The sequence below is a fragment of the Eptesicus fuscus genome, chromosome 3 (assembly GCF_027574615.1).
Source record: "Eptesicus fuscus isolate TK198812 chromosome 3, DD_ASM_mEF_20220401, whole genome shotgun sequence".
Lineage (NCBI taxonomy): Eukaryota > Metazoa > Chordata > Mammalia > Chiroptera > Vespertilionidae > Eptesicus > Eptesicus fuscus.
This window is the reverse complement of record NC_072475.1, coordinates 57,243,897-57,265,246: the sequence shown is the minus strand read 5'-3', so window position 1 is coordinate 57,265,246 and position 21,350 is coordinate 57,243,897. Positions and strand designations below refer to the sequence as shown.

The 21,350-nt window shown below is 53.3% G+C and overlaps 1 protein-coding gene across 1 annotated transcript in view; it reads left to right on the top strand.

Annotated features, from left to right (window-relative positions):
• The window catches only part of PDIA5 (protein disulfide isomerase family A member 5), an 87,468-nt gene that overhangs the window by 26,064 nt on the left and 40,054 nt on the right, over positions 1–21,350 (top strand). The window contains exons 3-7 of the mRNA XM_008155520.3: positions 2,448–2,535; positions 12,267–12,350; positions 12,603–12,648; positions 16,483–16,575; positions 20,612–20,672. Of these exons, the coding sequence (XP_008153742.2) occupies positions 2,448–2,535; positions 12,267–12,350; positions 12,603–12,648; positions 16,483–16,575; positions 20,612–20,672 (372 nt within the window). The remainder of the gene's footprint in view (positions 1–2,447; positions 2,536–12,266; positions 12,351–12,602; positions 12,649–16,482; positions 16,576–20,611; positions 20,673–21,350) is intronic.

Sequence of the window (21,350 nt, the reverse complement as noted above, 5' to 3'; positions counted from 1 at the left end):
ATTGGAACACAAGGCTGAGCTTGGACTGGGCTCAGGGCGGCTTCAGTGGGGCTGGGAGCAGTAGCTTGCCTCCTCTGACCTTGGAACTGGCGAGGGCACAGTGGATGGAGAGAGGTTTGCTCGGCTGTTGGCTGTGACTCTGAACATCAGACTGTTGATATTATTCCAGCACAGTTAAGTGTTTTCACTGCTCCTGAGGATGCCAAGTTTTCCGTGCCCTGGAGAAGCAATAGCCAGTGGCTGGGCCAGTTCCGGGCACAGCTCTCCCTGCAGCTCATCCTTGACACTCATTGGCACTGGGGCTGATGGGTGTTTTGGACGTGTGTCCCTCCGGAGCCCGCACCCTCCAAGCACCCTGGCACATGCTGCTCCTTGCCCTTCTGCAGGCCTGGCAGACGCTCCCTGGGGTGGTTGTTGGGAGCCCAGCATGTGACTAGCATTTCTCTGCTGTCAGGAACAGGGGTAAACTGAGGCCAGGGAGAAGCAGAGCTGCTCCTGAGGCCTGGGCGTAGGGCCCTGAATAAGCGTGGCTCACACCGTGGGTGCTCCTGGACCTGGCGGTTGTCGGTGTGGGGGCACACTCAGCTCCTCTCTGGGTACGTCCCGTCACGGGAGCTCATCATCATACAAGGACGCCTCCAGGACCTTCTGCGGTACGCTCCCCTTCGCTCCGCTGCCAGGAGGGAGGCAGCGCAGGTGGTCAGATAACATCCAGGTTACGAGGGAGGAGCTGAAGCTGCGAGAGAACAGCTGACTTGTCTGAGGCCTCGCAGCCGGTAGACGGTAGAGACGGTAGACCGGTAGACGAAGTAGAGGATAGACGATGTCCGAGCTGGTCGGTCGAGCTGGTTGGTCGAGCAGGTCCTCTGCTTGTTTCTTCTGCTGGAGGGAGGAAGCGATGTGTTACCTCTGCAGGGACGGGAGGGCTCTGCCACCAGGAAATGATTTTGGTTAGTTAGAGGGTGGGAAGGCGGGGTCCCCCGTTGGGGCTTGCAGGGCAGGAGGCAGGGCCCAGAGGTCTTGTTTTCTCTTCAGCCCTCACCCAAGCGGGGTCGCATGCTTCCCGCGTGCTGGCTCCTCCCTGCCTCGGCAGTGGCCGTGGGTGGTTATTCTACCTTCCTGCCTCCTCCCCAGGCCTGTCACTACACTTGTGACTGTGGGTGGGCTTTCAGGGCAGCACAGTAACTGGGTTTCTCGCCTCCCGTCCTTCCTGGCAGGGCTCCCTTTCCGCAGGGCTAGGGGAGGGGTGCTGCCTATCCCTCTCCTTCAGCTTCCCTCCGCCGCTCCCCAGAGCCCATCTGCCTGCTGAGCGATGGCCTTTCCCACCTCCGCCGCGCCCTCCTCCTGGTGCCCTGGTGGGGTTCCTGGCACGGTTCTAGAACGATGCTTTTTGTTTACTTCCATAAAGGCTCTGCATGCTTTGTGTTCACAAACAGCTACCATTCTCCACACTAGAAAAGGAGATCTGTGGAGGCAAACAATTCAGACACCATTTCTGCTTGGCTTTGGAACGTATCGTAGGGGGGAAGGCGGCAGACTGCTCTCCCCACCAGCGTCTGCCTGGTAGGCCCCTCACATGCGCTCACAGGTATGGCAGGGGGACGTGACACACTGGCCACAGCCACTCGGCAGTGGGACCTTGCCGGCTGGCAGTGCTACATCCTGGCCACAGAGGCTCCATCCCAAGAACCTGCCCTCCTACAGTAGAATGCAGGTGCTCTGCCCAGATCCACAGGAGTTGACACCTGGGCCAGCAAAGCACTCTTCCTTTCTCCTGTCCACTCCTTTCTGCCCAAGGCATGGTCTGCGGTCCTGCAGCCGACTCCCGAGGTACTGCCCGGCCCAGTTCCTCCCTGCCATTTCCCGGGAACTGGGCTATGACATCTGACATGGTACACTTGGCATTGGTCTGTTGGAGACTAGTGTCACGTGTAAACTTCATCTGATCACCAGGTTGTCCCGAGAGCCCCTAGATGCGTGTGTGATGGACACAGGTAGGAAGGATCCGGCCCCTGCCCTCATCAGCTCCCAGGACAGACAAGGGTGGAATTGGCAAACTCATTTCCCACGTTAGTTATAGAATTGTCGTTATGTGGTTATAAAGTTTTCAAAATTTGTCCCAGACAGGTAGTGAGTCAGAGACTCTCCTGGGAGTTATCTGTTTTGCTCAGAGACACTTGGAGGAGTGAGGGGTGAGGGGTGGCTTACAGGAGGCGTGGCTTACGTGGGGGTTCTCTGTCCCCGAGGAAGGGCCCAGGAAGATGGCGGGAGCAGGGGTTCCTGGAATGAGCTGCGCTGTCCTCCCAGAACTGTTGGTCACCGGGACGATATTTTAACTGGGGTTCTGGACTGGTCTCCTTCTTTCCCTGCCCCCAAGAGAAGATGGCAGGGTGGCCTGGTGTCCTTGGGCACAGATGTTTAATATTTGGTTGTGTTGTTTTTTACAGAGGCTGCAGCTGAAAGTCATCTCAGGCTACTGTCCACGGTGGCCCAGGCAGTGAAAGGACAAGGCACCATCTGCTGGGTGGACTGTGGGTAAGTTCTGGGGACATGGGCATGTGGCTGGAGAGCAGGGGCTTGGAGGCTGTGGCCAGTGGGGGGCGGGACTTGCCCCTGATTAATCCTCTGAGAGGGAGGATGGGATGGGGAGATGCTGCAGAAAGACCTCCCTGGCAGCCTGGCAGGGTCACCTGTGGCCTGGAGGAGGCAGTTCTGGCTCTCCCTCTATGTCCGTCTTCCCTTCTCCCAGAGAGCTTTTACGTTTTACTTTGCCATAAGTCACTTGATTTTGTTGGTGGCAGAGGGGGCCTTGTTTTGTAGATGGGGCCTTGGTACCCAGAGAGGCAAGGTGATTTTCAGGGTGACCCATAAGCTTGCTTGTGGGGGAGGGAGTTCGGCAGCAAGAACCTGGGCTTTACCCGCCCCATCCAGGCCAGTAACAGAGGTCTCCTCACCCTGCGGCCCAAGGTGGTGGAATCAGCTGGCCAACCTGTCTGCTGCCTTGGCTTCGAAGGGGACGCTATTAGACGAATCAGGTGGCGTAGTCCTTCCAGCTCGCTCCTCTAGCTGTGTCTCCACCCCTACCCCACCTGTCCCAGTGCCAGTGCCGTGAGCTCCTTTCCCTCCTCTTCCCCCTCCTCCTCCTCTTTCCTCTCCTCTTCCCTCTCCTCTTCCCTCTCCTCCTCTTCCTTCTTCTCCTTCTTGACCTCCCTCCTCTCAGGGGTTTTCTTGTCGGAATCGAGCGCCGCCCCCCGGGAGGAAGCCCATGGAAAGAGGCTACTTCTTAGGGTGGGGAAGGCCTGTTGGTGGAGTTCCTCTGATTCTCTTGAGTTTGGAAGCTGGAGTGCAGGGTGTGCTCAGCTTCCCTTTCCTTCCCATCATTAAGAGTAATTTCCACATCTCTCTGTGTTCAGTGCTCTGCTGCTGGGATTATATTTATACACACCTCTTGTCATATCATTAGCTCCCAAGCTGGCATAGATTGGCAGAAGCACAGAAAGACAAGCAGATAGTGAATGAACATAGGAAAAAAGATAGCTAAGAACAGGCTTGCCCTTTACACGTTTATGGAGCGCCAGCCGTACGCCAGGCACTGTGCTGCACTTGGCAGCGCGCAGCGTTTACATGGCCTTCTGACTGAGGACAAGAGGTGTTTCCGGAGCCTCTTTGTCCAGCCACTGCTCACCTGGACGTGGGGTTTGTCAGGAGCGTGGAGTTGGGAAGAGGAGGGGAAAGGAGAATTGTTCTCAAGGGCCTTGTACTCCGGTGAGTTAGTTTGGGGAAGAGGCGGGGTGCTGCTGGGAAAGAGGCAGCCCTTTTCCTGGATGGCCCGTGGCGGTCTTTAACCTTGGATGTAGCTGGCCCTGCCTGAGTCACAAGCCTTGCTGCTACCCTGCGGGTTAAGTGAGCTTTCATGGGCTCCACTCCAGGGCCATCTTCTTCCCCTGCAATCTGAGTCCTGAACGGCTGTTTTGCAAATGAACTTCATGGCCTCCAGCTTGCCCCGCCCATGACTGGAGAGGACTGAAGGAGATTCATATTTTGACAGAGCACCGTGTCAGACCCGCAGACGTGTTAGCCCAGCAGTGTTTGCTGAAGCCATGTGTGTGTATGTGTGCATGCACGCTTGCCTGGCCTCACACCTCTAGGTTTACTGAAACACCAACTCACCTACCCTCTAGATGGTGGGTGAGATTGTAGCCATTGGTGAATTCTAGTTCATCCCTGGTCTGGAAGCGTTTCTGTCTTCCAGGTGTGTCACTCTCTCCAGTAGCTCGCCAGGCGTGCACTCCGTGACTGGCAAAACGCGAAAGCCTATTAGAGAGGACTCTCCACAGCTGAAGATGATGCCAGTTCTGCCCAATGAGGCCTATCACGGGGGTCTTGTGAGGCTTGCAGTTGGCCGAAGTGGGCAGAAGAGCTTTGATGTTGCTCCGTCCACCTGGGTCCACTCAGCAGACATTTCCGAGCACTTACTGTGTGCTTTGAGGTGCACAGTCATCCCCTCCCCCCAAAGGATAGCAGTGTCCTCTGAGCCAGGAGGAGGCAGACACCTAATCCTGTGACTACAACCCAGGTGAAAAGTGCTGTAAATGTCGGCTATCTGTGTTGTCTCTTAATTTTGTCTGGAAAGGTTGAGAAAGCTTCACAGAGGAGGTAGAGTTCAAGTTTGGGGCAAATACCCCAGAGTGTCAGGTCTTTAAAGTGCCCCGGCTTTCCCTGCAGGTGTGGTGTGGGCCACGCACTGCCTGGAGTCCTCTGGCTGGTGGCCCGGGCCGGCACAGTCCTGCTCTGCTCCCTGGACGGGCAAGACTAAATGTGGCCGGACTAGTGTGTGGAGAGAGACTGAGGCGATTAGAAGGCAGGACTCATGCGGAGACATGTATACGTGCCAGTGGGAGAGAGAATCCTGGGACGGATGTGCTAAATGAAAACCGAGGGAGAGGGCACCTTAGTGCTTAAAAGGTAACCTGAAGACAAAGGGCTAGATGGTTTCATGCCTGTAGTTGCCACTCCATGTATCCCTGTAAGAGGACGTGTAAACGGAAATGCGAAATAGCTTTTAAAATGGTTTAGAGAAGTAGGCGGAGTGAGGAGCTATAATGGATTATGTTGGAAGCAGTGGTATCTGTGTTTGAAATCAGAGGCAGAGTACGGCCACATCTTCCCAGAACAGCCCACGGACAGAACTCGGCTCTGGTCTGCGCAGGCCACCCTGGGCGGCAGTTCTCACGGACCGGTGTCACATGAAACTCCCCAGGGCACCAGCTGGCTCTGCCCTCCTGCTCAGCCACCCCCGCTCCTCAGCTTCCGAACGTGCCCCCTAAATCATTAGGGAACCCGACCATCTTAACTCCCGGGCCCTGCGATGACAGCTCTCGCTGTTGTCCTGAATGCGATCCGTCTGTGTTTATGAATCTGAAAGAGACGCTCTGGGGATGGGCAGGCGCGCGCTCAGGAACGCTTTCTGTTGCCGTCTGCAGTGGAGTAAGTAGGTGGAACGGAGCCAAGCCAACGTCTGCTCGCTTTTTATCTCGGCAGCTGTTAACTAGCAGGTGGGCAGCCAGAGCGCCCCTCCCCTCCCCTCCCCTCCCACAGGCCCTCTGAGGTTCCCCAGCTCCCGTCCTCTCCAGCTCTGCCTCCTGCCCTGCCTCCTGCCCTGCCAGCGAAGGGTCAGAGGCTGGGATGGGGACACCAGGGCTTGGAATGGGGTGACAGGAAGGTCAAGAGGGAACAGCCCCCTCTGCTTTTCCCCCTTAAAGAGCGGGTGAAGGGAACGGGGGCATTTGAGGGTGAGGGAAGGCGGAACTCTGGTGAGAGGTGCGTGGCACAATGGCAGAGGCGGGGTTGAAGGGTCGGCGTTGCTGCTTCTTAGCTCCGTGACCTTGGATAGGACAGTCACCCTGGGTCCATTTCCTCGTCTGTTAAATGGGACAATAATTCTTTCTTCCTCCTAGCTCCATGGAAGTTCTTTCTGGAATACAATTGAGATGGGAGACCCTATGCTGCTATAGTTATTTTTCATCTGGGCAGGACTGTTCAGGACTTTCAAGAAGCAGCCTTTTCTTGGGTGAGGAGCCCTTGGTGGTTGTGAGGGTGCCTCTGAGGGAAGTTTTGGCATGAGAGTCAGCCCCGGCTCGTGGGTGCTTGGCTCCGACCCTGACGAAGTGCAGGGTGCAGTGGAATTTGTACACCTGCAGGTCAGGAGGCCTGCCTTTGAGTCTGGGCTCATCCCTAAATAGCCTAGTTCAGAAAAATCCCAGAAGCTGCCAGACTTGGTGTGCGTGTGTGTGTGTGTGTGTGTGTGTGTGTGTGTAAGTCTTTTGTCTTCCAGTCTTTGTGGGGACCTTTTTTTCCTTTGCGTCTCTCCCCATGCTGGGTATCTGCCTCTTAAAGCTTTCCAATCCTTCCCTCTGTGTGTCTCATGTCTCCGTGTTTGTTCCCTGTCCCTTACAAGTTTCTGCCGCCTCCTCCCTTCTCTGGTCCCTGCTGCCCATTCCTTTGACCTTTTTCCTCCTCTCTTCTCTGTGTGGATGTTTCTTTCCCTCTTTTTCTCTCTTTTCTGGCGCTTTCCTCTCAACCGGCGCCTACGTGCCTGCAGGCACACATAGCCCTCCCTGTGGGTCCTCTCCCAGTCCCAGCAACTTGTTGCTGTGAGGTTTCTATAGGGTGTGTGGCTTCTGTCCAGGGATCTGTCAGCTCTCCCGGCCCCTCACTCCACCTCCTGGCTCAGGCCTCAGCAGCCACGCTCGGATTGGCTGCTGGTGGTTGTCTGGCTAAGTGTGTGTGCGTGAGGGAGTTGGTATTCCCTCCGTGCCCCGCAGCCTGGCATCGGGCTCGGCCTTGGCGTGGAGTGCTGCTGTCTGGGCAGCTGAGCCGGGGCCAGCAGGCGGGAGTTGGGCCTGGGATGCTAATTCCTGGAGCGGATTCTCACCGGGCTGAGGCTGCCCTCTCCCTGCTCATTGCTTTCTTTTCTGAGGGTCAAGGTCATTACCTAACCACAGTTTCCTTCTCCCCTGCTCTGTCTCCCATCTGCCTTATTTACCCTGGAACAGCGCTGGCTTCCCAGATCCAGGATTTAGGGCCTGCCAGCGTGGGCATAACATATTTTGAAGTCTTAGCTTTTCTTCTAAAGAATATTTGAGTTTAGCGTTTGCTCCTTTCTCTGTAAGCATGTTTAATATGACTTACTGTGTGTTAGAGGAGACTCCCAGACGAGAGCTGTGTTGATGTGTCTTCAGACACCTCCCAGCGCATTGGCGGGCACTCCTTGGGGTGGCACGTCCCCCACAGAGGAGCTGGGCAGGCAGGTGGAGGAGGAGAAGGCACACTTATCTCCCTCTGTTCCCATCACTTTTACTAGCTGTGCTGCGTAATTCATACTTTATCCTATGCCTTCTTGAGGTAGGGACAGCCAGACCTGGGAGGATCCCTGCTGTATGCAGCAGGCCTCTTCATCAGAGAGCGCTACCTGGCCACCAAGGTCTGCCCAAGGTTAAGGCCAGCTGTTCCAGGACTGTTCTGTCTGCCGCCCTTGTCCTCCAGTTACATCCGTTCATATTGTCCTTGGTATTTGGCATCTAGAAGTCACTCTGACAGTATTTCTTGCTCATTTGCTCCTTAGCTCCCATTTTTTTATGTCTCTGAAGTGAGGGCACTTTCTACTTCTCCTCTCCCACCCGCCTTAGGGTGACAGGCCCATCTGCTCAGGATCCCGCCACGTCAGACGGGGCAGGTGGGAGAAAGAGATGTACCCTTTCTTTGATGTGGAGATGGAACCCAGGAGGCTGCGTTAGCCAAGGGTACCCAGTGGCCAAGACAGGCAGGGGCCAAGGCCAGGTTCCTAGTGTGGTGTGCTTTCTCCCCGCTGCGGGAGGCTGCTGAGTGAGGATCTGGTCAGGGGCTAGGAAAGAGATGATGGAGGTTCAGATCTTTCTGTGTCTCCACCTCTGTCCTGGGTCCTGGCTCCTGGTTCATCCGTCAGGATATAGGCAGCCTGCCTTGGTGCTTTAGTAATACTTGACCCCGTAGAGGGCTTGGAGGCTCCATTCAGCTCACGTGCCCAACTCCTACATTTTGCAGCTTGGGAAACCAAGGCCCCGCCAGAGGTCACAGGCTGGCGAATGGCAGAGCCAGATCTAGAAGCCGTCAGTCACTCCAGCTGGCCGGTGGGCCTGCCTCCAGGGAGGGTCTGGGACTCAGACTTTAACTTATGGAAGCCACACACCCCCTTTCTGAGCCTCTAGCACCTGTTTCTTCCCCCCTCCCTCACCCTTCCTTCATCTCTGGGCTGACCCCCAGGAGAGGGCGTGGCCAGCCTCCTGGATGATCAGCATGGCTCCACACACCCACTGCGCTCTCCCAGCTAGCCACTCCCCAACAAATTCAAAGGAAATGTCCATGTGCATGCATCTGTCGGGGCCAGGGTTAGCGGGGAAGTGTGCACAGGCCTCTGAAATCTTTCTGTCCACATTCTCTGTAGAGGAGGGTCAGGGAGGTGGGTGGGACAGGATGTGGCAGGTCGTGGGTGAGTAACTGGGCAGAAGGAGGCTGGGCTCCAGCATCCCCAGCAGACAGAGTGGTAGGGGAGGCCCTTTGCACGGCCAGTCCACGCTCTGTGATGCATGGCGGTTTTCTGCCTCCCTCTCCATTCCAGCAAAGCATCTAGTTCCCTTGTTCCCTGCCTATGTCTCCTCCCCACTCCAGAGCCTCAGCCACTGGCAGGGGAAGGGAGGGACAGCAGGAGGTAGCCAGAAGATCAATTAATTGTGTCTAATCTCTCAAACAAGATCCTTCTAAGTCCCTGAGGTGGCTAATTTCTCTCTCCTTCTTGAACTCTTATGCCTTATATTGTCTGTACTGCACGATTAGTGCACGCACGCACACACACACACACACACACACACACACACAACTGTCGGAGGGAAGGGAGCCGACCTGACAGAGCACCATCAGGAAGTGTCACCTGGTGGGATCCCTGGAGCTCAGCAGACAGAGCCCAGAGCCCAGGAAGCCAGCAGTGCAGGGCTCCTCCCAGCAGTGGCAGGACAGCGTCAATCAGGGCCTCATTGACTCGGGTGATTACAGAGGGCCCGCCCGCTCTGTGCCAGCTGCTGTTGTAACCCTGGGGAAACAGTGTGAACACACAAAGCCCTCGCCTTCACGGAGCAAACATTTCTGATGGGGTGACAGTCAGTGCACACATTGGCCAGATGTGGAGATGCATCTGCCAGATGTGGAGATGCATGGTGGAGAGAGACAGCAGGGAAGGGAGTGCTGGAGGGGGTGGCAGAGGTGCTCAGAGGGGACAGGAAGCCATCACCCCTCTGAGAATGTGTGCATTTACATGTGTGTGTGTGTGTGTGTGTGTGTGTGTGTGTAGGGGGCAGGAGAGGGGAGAATCCTTGGGCAGTGTCTAGAACCTAAGGAGGGAAGAGAAAGTGTGCAGTCTGCAACAAGGAGTCCTGTGGCACAGACAGAGCTGTGATTGGCTTGACTGGAGTGGGGGCCACAGGCTGCGGGGTCCACACTGAGAAACAGGCTGGAGGACCGCTGGCCTCCCAGGTCCACTCAGCCACGTTGGCTGGTGGGTTGGCAGCATTGCTCCTCAGCCTGGCTGGGCTCTCGGGCATCTAGGCTGCAGCCGACTCTCCCCGGGAGTGGGTCAGCCTGGCCGGCAGGGGTTGGGTTGCAATGACTCTGAGCCCTGTCACTCCTCTCTCTGCTTCGTGAAAGTCACAGGAAGAGGCTGCCAACTTGACAGAAGGGAGAGCCAGCATGGGGTGGCATTTCTCCCCTCCAGAGGCTGCCTTGTGAGTGCCCACCACAGGCGCGGCTGGGTGCCGTGTCAGGTTTCCTGCTCCTGACATGGTTTGTCGTTGCAGTTGAGTGGACGGTAGGTGGTCACAGGGACAGTTGAGCGCAGCAGAACGAAGCTGGCCTAGGAAAGTGCTGAGTGAGCGGTTGTCAGCATCCTGAGTCGAGCCCTCTCTTCTGGGGAATTAACTCAGGCAGGGAAAGGGCACCTCAGACACAGTTCTTCCCAATCGAACCCGCTGCCTGTCAGCATGGCTTTACCTCAGCCTGCGGATTGGGCAGACCAGACTGTGGTGGCCGTAGTCAGTGGAGGCGGGTGTGGCATCCCCACGGGGCTTTAGGGTAGAGTTTCCAGCGAGGATGCAGTGAGTGGGCTGCCCCTCCAATGGCCTTCTGAGCTATGCCCTCGGCTCTCTGGGTCTCCTTCCCACCCCAGCTTATCCCTTCTTTCTGGACTCCCTATTTTAAAATGCCCTCACCACCCTGGAGGAGCAGCCATTGCAATGCCATCAGCCTTTCCTTTTTGGATTCATCATGCATTTCTGAGGCCTGAGGCTGCAAGCTGCAGTGGCCCCTGTGATGGCTGCCACAGGCAGGACTGAATGGGGAGGGAGAGGCCATGCTTCCTGAATTGCAGATTGTATATTTACATTTAAAATGAGGCCCCACAATTCTGCTTGTGCATTGAAGAGCGATGCTTTTAGAATTGAGCTGAATGGTTTCATTAGTCCATCTGTTCTGGGGCTGGTGCACAGCTGTGGGAAGCTGATAGCTGTAGAAGGTGGTGAGGTAAGTAAACAGGTGGGAGATGAAGGGACTTCCCCCAGGTGGCTGTCATACCTGGCAGAACAAAGTTTCTCATGCAGCGTAGTCAGGCAGCAGAGACCAGTGGAGGTTGGGTGACCAACATACCCTCACTGATTCCACGCAGAATGGGGAGAGAGCCCCGCAGCAAGGAGCAGGGGCTGGGGTGGGGTGGCTGGCTGCCTTCGGCGGGCTGTTGGGCACACTTGGCTGAGTGTGGTGAGGTTGTGTGTGAGAGCAGGTAAGGTCTCTGAGGGGGCTGGTGTAGGGCACAGGGGAAGCCAAACCTGGAGACTGGGGAGAGGAAGAGCCAGTGCAGGATGGTGGCATCATCAGATCACCTGGAAGGTTCCTTAAAACAGGGTACGCAGCTCAGGCTGGTGTGGCTTGGTTGGGCATCCTCCCGTGCACCGAAAGGCTACTGGTTTGATTCCCAGTCAGGATACATGCTTAGGCTGGGGCTCAATTCCTGGTAGGGGCATGCAGGAGGCAGCCAATCGATGTTCTGCTCTCACATCAATGTCTCTCTCTTCCTTCCTTCCTCTCTAAAAATCAATAAAAATATTTTATAAAAACAACACAAAAAGCCCTAGCTGGCTTGGCTCAGTGGATAGAGCGTCACCCTGTGGACTGAAGGGTCCCAGGTTCGATTCTGGCCAAGGGCACATGCCTGGGTTGCGGGCTCAATCCCCAGTAGGGGGTGTGCAGGAGGCAGCCGATCAATGATTCTCTCTCATCATTGATGTTTCTATCTCTCTCTCTTCTCCCTTCCTCTCTGAAATCAATAAAGAAATATATTTAAAAAAACACACACACCAGTATTCTCAGTTCTGATTCAGAAGGTCTGGGATGGGGCTGAGAGTTTGTATTTCTAACAGGTCCCTAAGGGAGGCTGGGGCTGCTGGTCAGGGGCCACACTGAGGCCCATCGGTCTAGCAGGAAGGCCTAGATGAGATGGTGCCTGAGCACTTTGTACACAGTGAACAGCACCCAACAGACATTTTTTATTAGAATTGCGAGAGCGTGAGATTACAGACTCCAGCCCTTCACTGAAGCTTCCCCGTTCTCCTTTTGGCTTTTGTCCATACCTGGTCAGATGTCATAATTCTCTCAACATCGTAGAACGTTTTCCTCTTTTCTTGGTCAGATGGTCTATAGCAGGTGGCATATGGCACACATTAGAGCTTGAAAAACAGAAACTTACTTGGGCCCCAGGCAGAGATTCTGAAGGAATGATCTGGGCAGGCCCAGGAAATCACTATTTTTTTTAAACTTCCCCAGGAGCTTGTCATGAGTGGCCATGGTTGGGAACCACTGATCTATACTGAGTGTCTTTTTCTTCTTAGATTGGGCTGTCCACCCCCTAAGCTTCTGGGGCACTTCCTTTATCTGGACCTCCCTGGGTTGTCCCTGACACGTGGTGATACAGCCTCCCAGTCTGCTGGCCCATCTTTCCTGACCAGCCCACCTCGCATTGGGTACTCCCCTTCCCCCGGTTCTCTGAGAACCCGTCTCCAGGGAGGTCCTCTCTCGCTATGAAGTCCAACTTACCTGCCTTATTCTTAGGCTACCAGCAGGTTTCACTCTGTCAACACCTCTGTGAGGACCGCAGGTAACCAGTGGTTCCCGGCATTTGTGTCTTTCAGTGACACAGAGAGTAGAAAATTGTGCAAGAAGATGAAAGTTGACCTGAGCCCAAAGGACAAAGAGGTCGAATTATTCCATTACCAGTAAGTACACGTGGTCATTTCCAATTTCCAAGCAAGTGCTGAAAGCTCTCATTGGTATTCTCAGTGCACAGCGATTTTAGGAAGATCAATTTTATTCCGGAATGATTTTTTTTTCCTGTTTACAGTTATTTCATTTAAAAACACCTTGAACTCTGTTCAATAGCTGAATCTTATTAAGATGCTGCAGGAAACCAAAGGTATGTCTCTTCACAACCATTCCTACAGTTAACACCTTTTTCTCTCGTTTGACAGGGATGGTGCCTTTCACACTGAATATAACCGAGCTGTGACATTTAAGGTAAATTTACCTCCCTCATTCTCAGCAGAGCTGGATCTGAATGGATGCCAAAAGTCTGGCAGCTTCTCTCTGAGAGAAGGAAGGGCAGAGAGCACAAATAGCTCTTCTGGAGGACCTGAGGGAGTCTTATCTCTAGAGCGTATGTCAGCAAAATATCTGTGGAAGTTTGTAACTCTTAACACAATAAGGATGACCAGCCTCATAGCTCGTGTAACGTCACGCCTCTCCCCTCCAAAGGCCTGGTCTCCCTTCACTGTGACTTCAAGGCCCCCTCCCCCATCTCAGCAGCAGTGGCTACGTGGCTGCGCACGGGCTGGAGGGGGCTGGCTGTGCCCAGGTTAGCACTCTGCAGCACACCAGCAGGCTGGCACATGTGGGTTATGCAGCTTGTTCCAGATGAGATGCTGATGTCACCGAGATTTTCCCTGCTCCAAATCCAATTTAGAAGTGGATGGAAAGACATCAGTGCACATAAGTGTGGAGATCCCGTGACCTGCAGGTGCTGTCCTGTGATCACCTTGGTTTCTAGGCACCTGCCCCGCCCCGTGCCCTTCTCCTGCCCTTGGATTCTGCTCCTTCGCCATACACATTCCCTTCCTCAAACCAGCCTTCTTCCTCCTGGGGTCCAGGCCACATCCCCTGCCCTGGCTGGGGCCGCGCATTTCTCCCATTCCCAGATCTGCTGATCCCAGGCGTTCTGACTTTCCTGCTTCCCAGACTGGGTTCGACCCTGTACTCCTCTCTCTCTGTCTGTCTCCATCGGTGTCTCCTTCCATCCCTTCCTGTCCGGTCTGAGCAGCTGTCACCGCCCCTCCCCCCCACCTCCCTGCCATCTCTTGTTTATCCACTAACGCTGCTTCCTTTTCAGTTGCTGCAGCTCTTCCCTGACACAGACTCAGCCTGATTACTCATTTTAACACCCACTTAGACACTTAGAGACAATGCTACCAACTGGGGTTGCTTAACCCCTCTTATTCTGTGTGAAGACTTCCACTGAAGTCTTTGGAGAGAACACATGCTCCCCAGGAGCAAGGTTTAGCTCGGCGGGGTGGGGAGGTGCCTCTGCAGTGATGGAAAGGGGAGGCTTTGTTTTGTTCTGGAGGTTGTGTTCGGTGTATGTTTAGCCAGCCTCTGAGAAGTCTGTGCTGTAAGGGTGTACTAGGGGATGGCCGCTGCTCAGAATTGTCGTAGCAGGAACAGAGCAAGGAGCCCCGGAGGTCTGAGCTGGCCTGGGTGGGGTGGCCAAGTCCTGGCCTTTGTCCACCTCTTTACAAAGACTAGGTGTGTGTGATCTTGTCCCTCTGTGACTTTTTTATGCCAATAAGCCAGAGATGTGAGCTGAGCATTGTACAGGGTCAGTTTTTAATAGAGAGAGGACATCCTTGGTCCTGGGGTCCCCAAAGCCCACAGGACCATACGGATTGGGGTGGAGCCCTGAAGTTCTCCAGGGCAGGGGGTAGTGTTCCAGGGACTGCCTGACAGCGTCTGCTTCTAAGCAGGAGTGGCGAGACAAAGGCCCTCCCTGGTCACAGATTGGTTCTCCTTTCGGGGCTTCTCCTGGGCCTCTGTCTCCAGAGAGGTAGGGTGGGCACAGCCTCAGGCTCATGCTCGGGCTGTTGTTGCTGTCATCCCACACAAGGCCTGGTCACAGCAACTATGCCGTCTATGCCGTGGCCCCTCCAGAGGCCGGAGGCCAGATAAATGAGGGTAAAGAGCAGGAAACTCCAAGAGGGAACTTCTTGTTTCAGGGGCCTTCTGCTTGTCAGCAGACTCTCCAGCAAAAATCCTTCCTATGTATAAGTGGTGAGGACCAAAGGTGCCTAGAAACCGAGATTCCGATGGCTCTCTGATGACCTTCTTCAGGCCCCGTAGCCATGAAGTCATCCTGAAGACCAAGGTGCAGGTGGTGGGCGGTTCCCTGGGATGCAGAGCACCCGGAATAAGACGGCTGAGGGTGGGGTCAGGGGCTGCTCCCTACACACTTTCCCGCCCAAAATCTTGTCGGTTAGAACAATTTGAAGAGAACTATGAGTGGGATTATTCAACTTCAGTTAAAGGAGAATAATCTCTACCTGGAAAGCAAAAGATTGCAAGCGTGAATGTTTCAATTAATACCTTAAAAGAAGCTGTTTCTTTTTCCATCCACATCCATGTTTTTTCCTTGATGCTGAGGAGAGGGTAGGGGAATGGGATACTGCGCTAACCCTTTAACTCAGCTCGTGCTGGTGTGGGACAGGAGCCCCCCAGAGTCCTGCCTAGTTTGGGTTCCTCGCCCACTGATAGTCACCTGAAAGTCCCAGACCTCCTCCTCACAGTCAGTGTGTGAGCATCCATTAAACAAAGTGTGTTCACGTGAGTCCGGGGTCTCACAGGCTCTTGAAGCCCACCGTGCACCCTAGATTGAGAACCCTGCACCAGGTGTTCTGCAGCAGCGCGCAGGTGGGCACCTGCAGCGTCTCACGTGGCCCAGTGGGCAGGTGCCTCTGCAGCTGCGGGTGAGTGTGGGCCTCGGGAAGGCCCTGCCGGTTCCATTTTGGCCTGTTCTGTCGCAGTGTAGCTTAGACAAGGGGCTGGGGAAAGGCCATCTGCCTTTGCCGTGGTGGAAACGCCCTCCTCTTGCCAGGGGGTGTTTCAGAGCTCCGTTTGGATGGACAGGGAGCATTACCTGAATGAAATCCTTCCAAGTCTTGGCTATCCCCCGTTCTCCTATGATAGCTCCTTCCAAATAGCAGTTTCCAGAAATAACCCTCATGCGTAGCCTCACTGAGAGGGTCTTTCCCTTACTCACCCCAGACCTCCCTCCCTCCCCCAACATACACAGGGACACGCCCAATTCATCCTGTGCTCATTGGAGTTTGAGCAGAGTGGACAGAAGCAACAGAATCTTGCATCAAATAGGGGATACTGAGGTCTCCGTCTGTTGCCACAGAGGCCGGCAGCTCCCTCCAGGGTGGAGGGATGGAGGCTGGCTCATTTCTGGTACCCATTCCCGGTTCTCAGACTTTGAGCACCATTTCCCAGAGTGACAGAGGAAAGGGTATGCTGCGGGTGTCCTGGACCAGTGACGTGTGGCAGTGGGAGGGGGGTGGAGGGAGCTGCCCCCTGGCCCCCGCCCCAGGGTGTCCTTCCCAAAGGAAGCAGAGACCGGAGTTGGTTGTCCACATGACAGAGGCTACTTCAGCCCTGTATCCTGAAGCTCTTTGTCCGGTCTTCAATCCTGGACCATCTAGACAGGAGTCCAAGGAGAGAAGCACAGCAACCAGGCCACAGAGGTGGGCCCCCTGCTCTGGGGCTTCCCATCCTAAGCTCCACAGAGGAGGGTCAGGATTAACGCTCTCACTCAGTTGAGATCACGAAATACCAGGCGGGTTACCAGTAGGTGTGATTACCTACTTACCTGGTGAAGGCTTTTAGTGGCTGCATGAGAGTGAAAGTATCTACTCTGGGCAGGGCTGGAGACCTTTATTTAAATCGATCAGGGAGACTTCCTGGAGGAGGTGGGATTTAGCAGAGTGTATCTCTGGTTTGAATAAGCCAACTGATTGTCTCAAGCTTCCTTTTTTGGTTCCATGAAGCACAGTAGGATGGATCAACTGACCAGAGTAAAGTGTCTTTGGCTGAAAAATCCTGGTGGAGGGGGTGCATTGTTAGGGCCCTTCGCAGTGACATCAGTGGGCGATGGAATGGCACACTCCCAAGTGTGTGCCCATAGGCCACATGCAGTTCCCTTCCAGGCACCTGGGTCTCCAGGCAGGAAAACAGGCAAACTCCGGACTCCCCCACCTCCCTCTTCCCGGCTAAATCGAGTTTTGCCTTCTGTCTTCTTTTCCTCAGTCCATAGTGGCCTTTCTGAAGGATCCGAAAGGGCCCCCGCTGTGGGAGGAAGATCCTGGAGCCAAAGATGTTGTTCACATTGACAGTGAAAAGGTAATGTATTTCCCATCAGTTCTGATGGTCGCTGGAAGCGTCCCCTGAACCACGGCCTCCCAAGGACAGGTGCCCATGGAGCTGAGAAGCGGGAGTGTTCTTAACCAGCTGTGCTTTCCTCCTGGGGAGCTGGGCCAGGGCCCTCCTACCCGATGCTCCTCCCCAGCCTCACAGGCTGCCTGAGAGCTTCCTCCACTGACTCTTTCTTAATGTATTTTAACACGTTTAGAGTTTCCTTATAAGAATATCTATTTAAATGTCCTCTCCTTATTATGTCATCTGGTTGCTGCTGGAATGGACTTTGTGTGTTTTGCTTTTTAAAAAAGTGGGTTTGAGTTTGTTGTTGTTTTTAAAGAATCATCTGCGAGGTTTGGGTTATATTTCCAGAGGCTTGGGTCAGGTCTCTAATATTCTGAGGCATTGTGTAACTTTGAACAAATTGTTTACCCTTTTTAAGCTTCAATTTCTGGGTTTTGCCAGGATTTGGGGGTGGGGGGGGGGTTGGGTTGGAGGTACTGATTTATCATCTCCATACAGCCCTGACTCTCTTTCCTTTTTAAAAAGCATGTCAAGTGCCAGGAGGTGGTGGCACCTGTGCCTGTAGCTGTGCAACAACAAACAGCTCAAAAAGATGTTGCTCCTGGGTAGGTTTTGTGATAATCTGCAGTGTTAGCCCCTGGCCAGTGACAGCCTGGTGCCTCCCGCCCCCAAGATGTGCATGTCCTCGGGCTCCTAAGATTGCTCCTCTGTGACTAGAAATATTAAACAAATATTTTTTCACATCTGCAGGCAGTCCCCTTGTTATACTTTCTGCCATTTTCTCTCATGTGGAAATATAGATACAGCTGCTTTTTCGCTAATCAAATCCCCACATGAAATAACTACAAGTTCCTAATGCAAGTTGAATTGCCGATTCATATTTGTAATCCATCCTTACTGAAGGTAACTAAGCATCTTTGAATGTAAAGTAATATTTGTTATTACTCAGGATATGAAACCAAATTGTGACAGGCTCAGAGAAACTTTTCTTCTCAGAGCTTTTACCAGGTTTTATCTGTAGGGATTCCAGATTATTTTCAAAGTGTTTGCCTCCTCCATCCCAAGTCAGGGTCAAAGATTGGGTTACTAATTCTGTCTTAAAATGAGTGCCTTTTGGCCAAGACATGGAAGCAAACTAAGTGTCCTTTGATAGATGAATGAATAAAGAATATGTGGTGTATCCTATATAATAAAGAGGTAATATGCAAATTGACCATCACTCCAACACACAAGATGGCTACCCCCATGTGGACACAAGATGGCTGCCACAAGATGGCCAGAAGGGGAGGGCAGTTGGGGGCAACCAGGCCTGCAAGGGAGGGCAGTTGGGGGAGACCCAGGCCTTCAGGGAAGGGCAGTTGGGCGTGACCAGGCTGGCAGGGGAGGGCAGTTGGGGGCAACCAGGTTGGCAAGGGAGGGCAGTTAGGGGTGAATGGGCCAGCAGGGGAGAGCAGTTAGGTGTCGATCAGGCTGGCAGGGGAGTGGGTTAGGGGGTGATCAAGCTGACAGGCAGAAGCAGTTAGTGGCAATCAGGCAGGCAGGCAGGCGAGTGGTTGGGAGCCAGCAGTCCCAGATTGTGATAGGGATGTCCAGCTGCTCGTATGTATATACGATGGAATACTACTCGGTCATAAGAAAAGATGAAATACTGCCATTTTTTACAACATTGATGAATGTTGAGAATATCATGCTCAGTGAAATAAGTCCGATGGAAAAACAAGAACCATATGATTTCATTCATGTATATAAAACAGAAAGCAACAAACAAAGGAAAATAGACACAGACAACAGTATGGTGGTTACCAGGGAAAAGGGGAGTTGGGGGAGGTAGCAGAGTAAAGGGGGCCAGCCCTGGCCGGTATGGCTCAGTTGGTTGGATGTCTTCTTGTGCAACAAAAGGTTGCTGGTTTGATTCCCTGTTGGGCTCATGCCCAGGTTATGGGTTCCATCCCCAGTTGGGGGCGTGTAAGAGGCAGTCAATGGATGTTTCACATTGATGTTTCTCTCTCTCTCCTTCTCCATTCCTTTCTCTCTAAAAATCAATTAAAAAAAAAAAAAAAGTAGCCCTAGCCAGTTTGGCTCAGTGGATAGAGTGTTGGCCTACTGACTGCAGGGTCCCAGGTTTGATTCCCGTCAAGGGCACATGCCCGGGTTGTGGGCTCAATCCCCAGTAGGGGGCATGCAGGAGGCAGCTGATCAATGATTCTCTCTCATCATTGAGGTTTCTATCTCTCTCTCCTCCCTTCCTCTCTGAAATTAATAAAAATATATTTTTTTAAAAAGTAAAGGGGGCCCAATATATGGTAATGGAAGGAGGCTTGACTTTGGGTAGTGAACACACAATGCAATGTACAGATGATGTATTATAGAATTGTACACTTGAAACTTATCTAATCTTATTAGCAAATGTCATCTGAATAAATTTAATAAAAGTTTTAAAAATGATGCCCTAACTGGTTTGGCTCAGTGGATAGAGCGTCGGCCTGCGGACTGAGGGTTCCCAGGTTCGATTCCGGTCAAGGACATGTGCCTTGGTTGCGGGCACATCCCCAGTGCGGGGTGCAGGAGGCAGCTGATTGATGTTTCTAACTCTCTCTCCCTTCCTCTCTGTAAAAAATCAATAAAAATATGTGTTTAAAAAAAAATTTTTTTTAAATGAGTGCCTTTGCTCTCTAGTTACGTAAACATTTTCAGACTTTATTATAAAATGTTTTAAATTCCCATAAAATATTTGTCATCTTCTCTATCTAGCTGAAAAATTATAAGTAATGTGTATTCATTGTTGAAAATTTAGAAAACACAGCTTAAGCGTAAAAGAAAGAAAAAATCACCCCATCCCTTCCCTTAGGGATACCACTGCTGGTATTTTCTGTAGCCTTTTAGGCTTTCAACATAATGCGCTACATAAATATTAACAAAAGTTTCATTAGCTGTTATATGCTGTTTTGTAACTTGCTCCCCCACCCCCACTTAATGTAACGTGCACATCTTATTGTGACATTAAGTGCCCCTCTTCGTAGTTTGCAGTGATGCAGCAACATTCCATTGTGCGGACGTGCCATCATCTATTCACCTAACGTCTTGTTGCTGCCAGAAAGCTGCATTTTGAAATTTCCTCTTATTTTCCTTATTGTTCAGAAGAGAAAAACCTCTAATTTTCTTCTATGGAAACTGGCTAGAGGAGCTCATTTTAATCAAAATATGCTCTGTCGTGGGGCCTCTTTGCCGTCCTTAATAGATTTGCCTTTTCCTGAACACCCTTGGCTCTCGTGGGAAGAAAGGTCTCCTGCCCTGCTCTCACAGAAGGCTCTCCATTAGCACTGTTGTGGCCTTTGTCTTTTTACATTGATCGTATTTATTCAACCAAGAATTTTATATTGCCTAACAATGTGCCGGGCACTGTTCTCTAAGGGCTTTACAAATACCCATGGTCAGTGTAGCTTGGAACCTCCTGGGGTGGAGGGCATGTCTTGTCCTGTGCTCACAGTGGGCTCTGGGGACATGGGTAGTGGGGGCCGGGCTGGGGCCGGGGAATAGATGAGCAGGTATGGGTTAACCCCATGTTCCAGATCCCTGTCTGGCCGTGTCAGGCCTACGTGAAAACAACCATTCATCACAGCACAGCCGCTCCATAGAGCCTGGTCAACAGCCTCTTGCGGCATGAAAAGCTCCCTGTAGACGTGTCATTGTTCAGGTGGAGCTGAAAGTAAAGCTGGTAGCCTGGTCCCGACTCCTTCATCCCAGCAGGTGGCCTTGGGAGAGCCATTTGTCTGTTCGGGGCCTCAGTTTCCCCATCTGTAATATGCAAGGGTGGTTCAGAAGAGATGGTCTCGGGTTCTTTCGGCTCCTGACACACCATGACTCTTACCCCCAATCCCCAAATCTGACAGTGGGATTTGCAGTGCTCGCCTGCCCCTCCCACCACTGTGGTCCCTGGGGGATGGGCCTCTGTTACTGTGTAATGTGTGACCTGTGGTGTTCTCTGCTTGTGCCTCAGGACTTCAGACGGCTCCTGAAGAAGGAAGAGAAGCCGCTGCTGATGATGTTTTATGCCCCCTGTGAGTGACCGTTCTCCTTTGGGCCAGAGCTTGTTACTCAGATTCTTGGCAGGGCAGCTGGGGGATGTGAGACGGAGAGACTGGGAACAGGCCCCCGGTTTCTCACTTAGAATCACGCTGCTCATCCCATCTCACCATCTGTGCCTCTTTTCCTTCATCTTGACCATTTCCTCTGGCTTTACTCCCTCCTGCTTCTACACCAGTTTTTCTCTTGCTGGAATCGGCATTCTTCTGCCCTCTTCACCCCGAGGTCCACCCAGCCACAACTCAGGTCTCCTCTCAGGTACCTTTCCCTGCCCCTCTGCCTCCCGGGGGCCGGAAGCCCCTTTCCTGCCAGGTCTGGGCCTGGTGAAGCCTCACCAGAGGCTCAGTGCGCTCTCCAAGGTGCTGCCGCTGCTCACCACCCGGAGCCCTGCTGGCTCCCGGCAGCTGCTTGGCAGCTACTCCTCCAGCTCTAGCTCCTGCGCACCTCTGCTGGTGCCACCTGGGAGGGGAGGGGAGGGGAGTCAGGACCAGGGAGAAAGTGGTTCGGTCTCTGGATACGGCAAGAGGCGATGGGAATAGCAAAGGATCACTAAGATGACAACCAGAAGAACTGGGTTCTAACCCCAGGGATGCTGCCAGTGAGCTGGGTGACCGTGGTCAAGTCCTTCACCTCCCTGTTCCTCGGCTTCCATT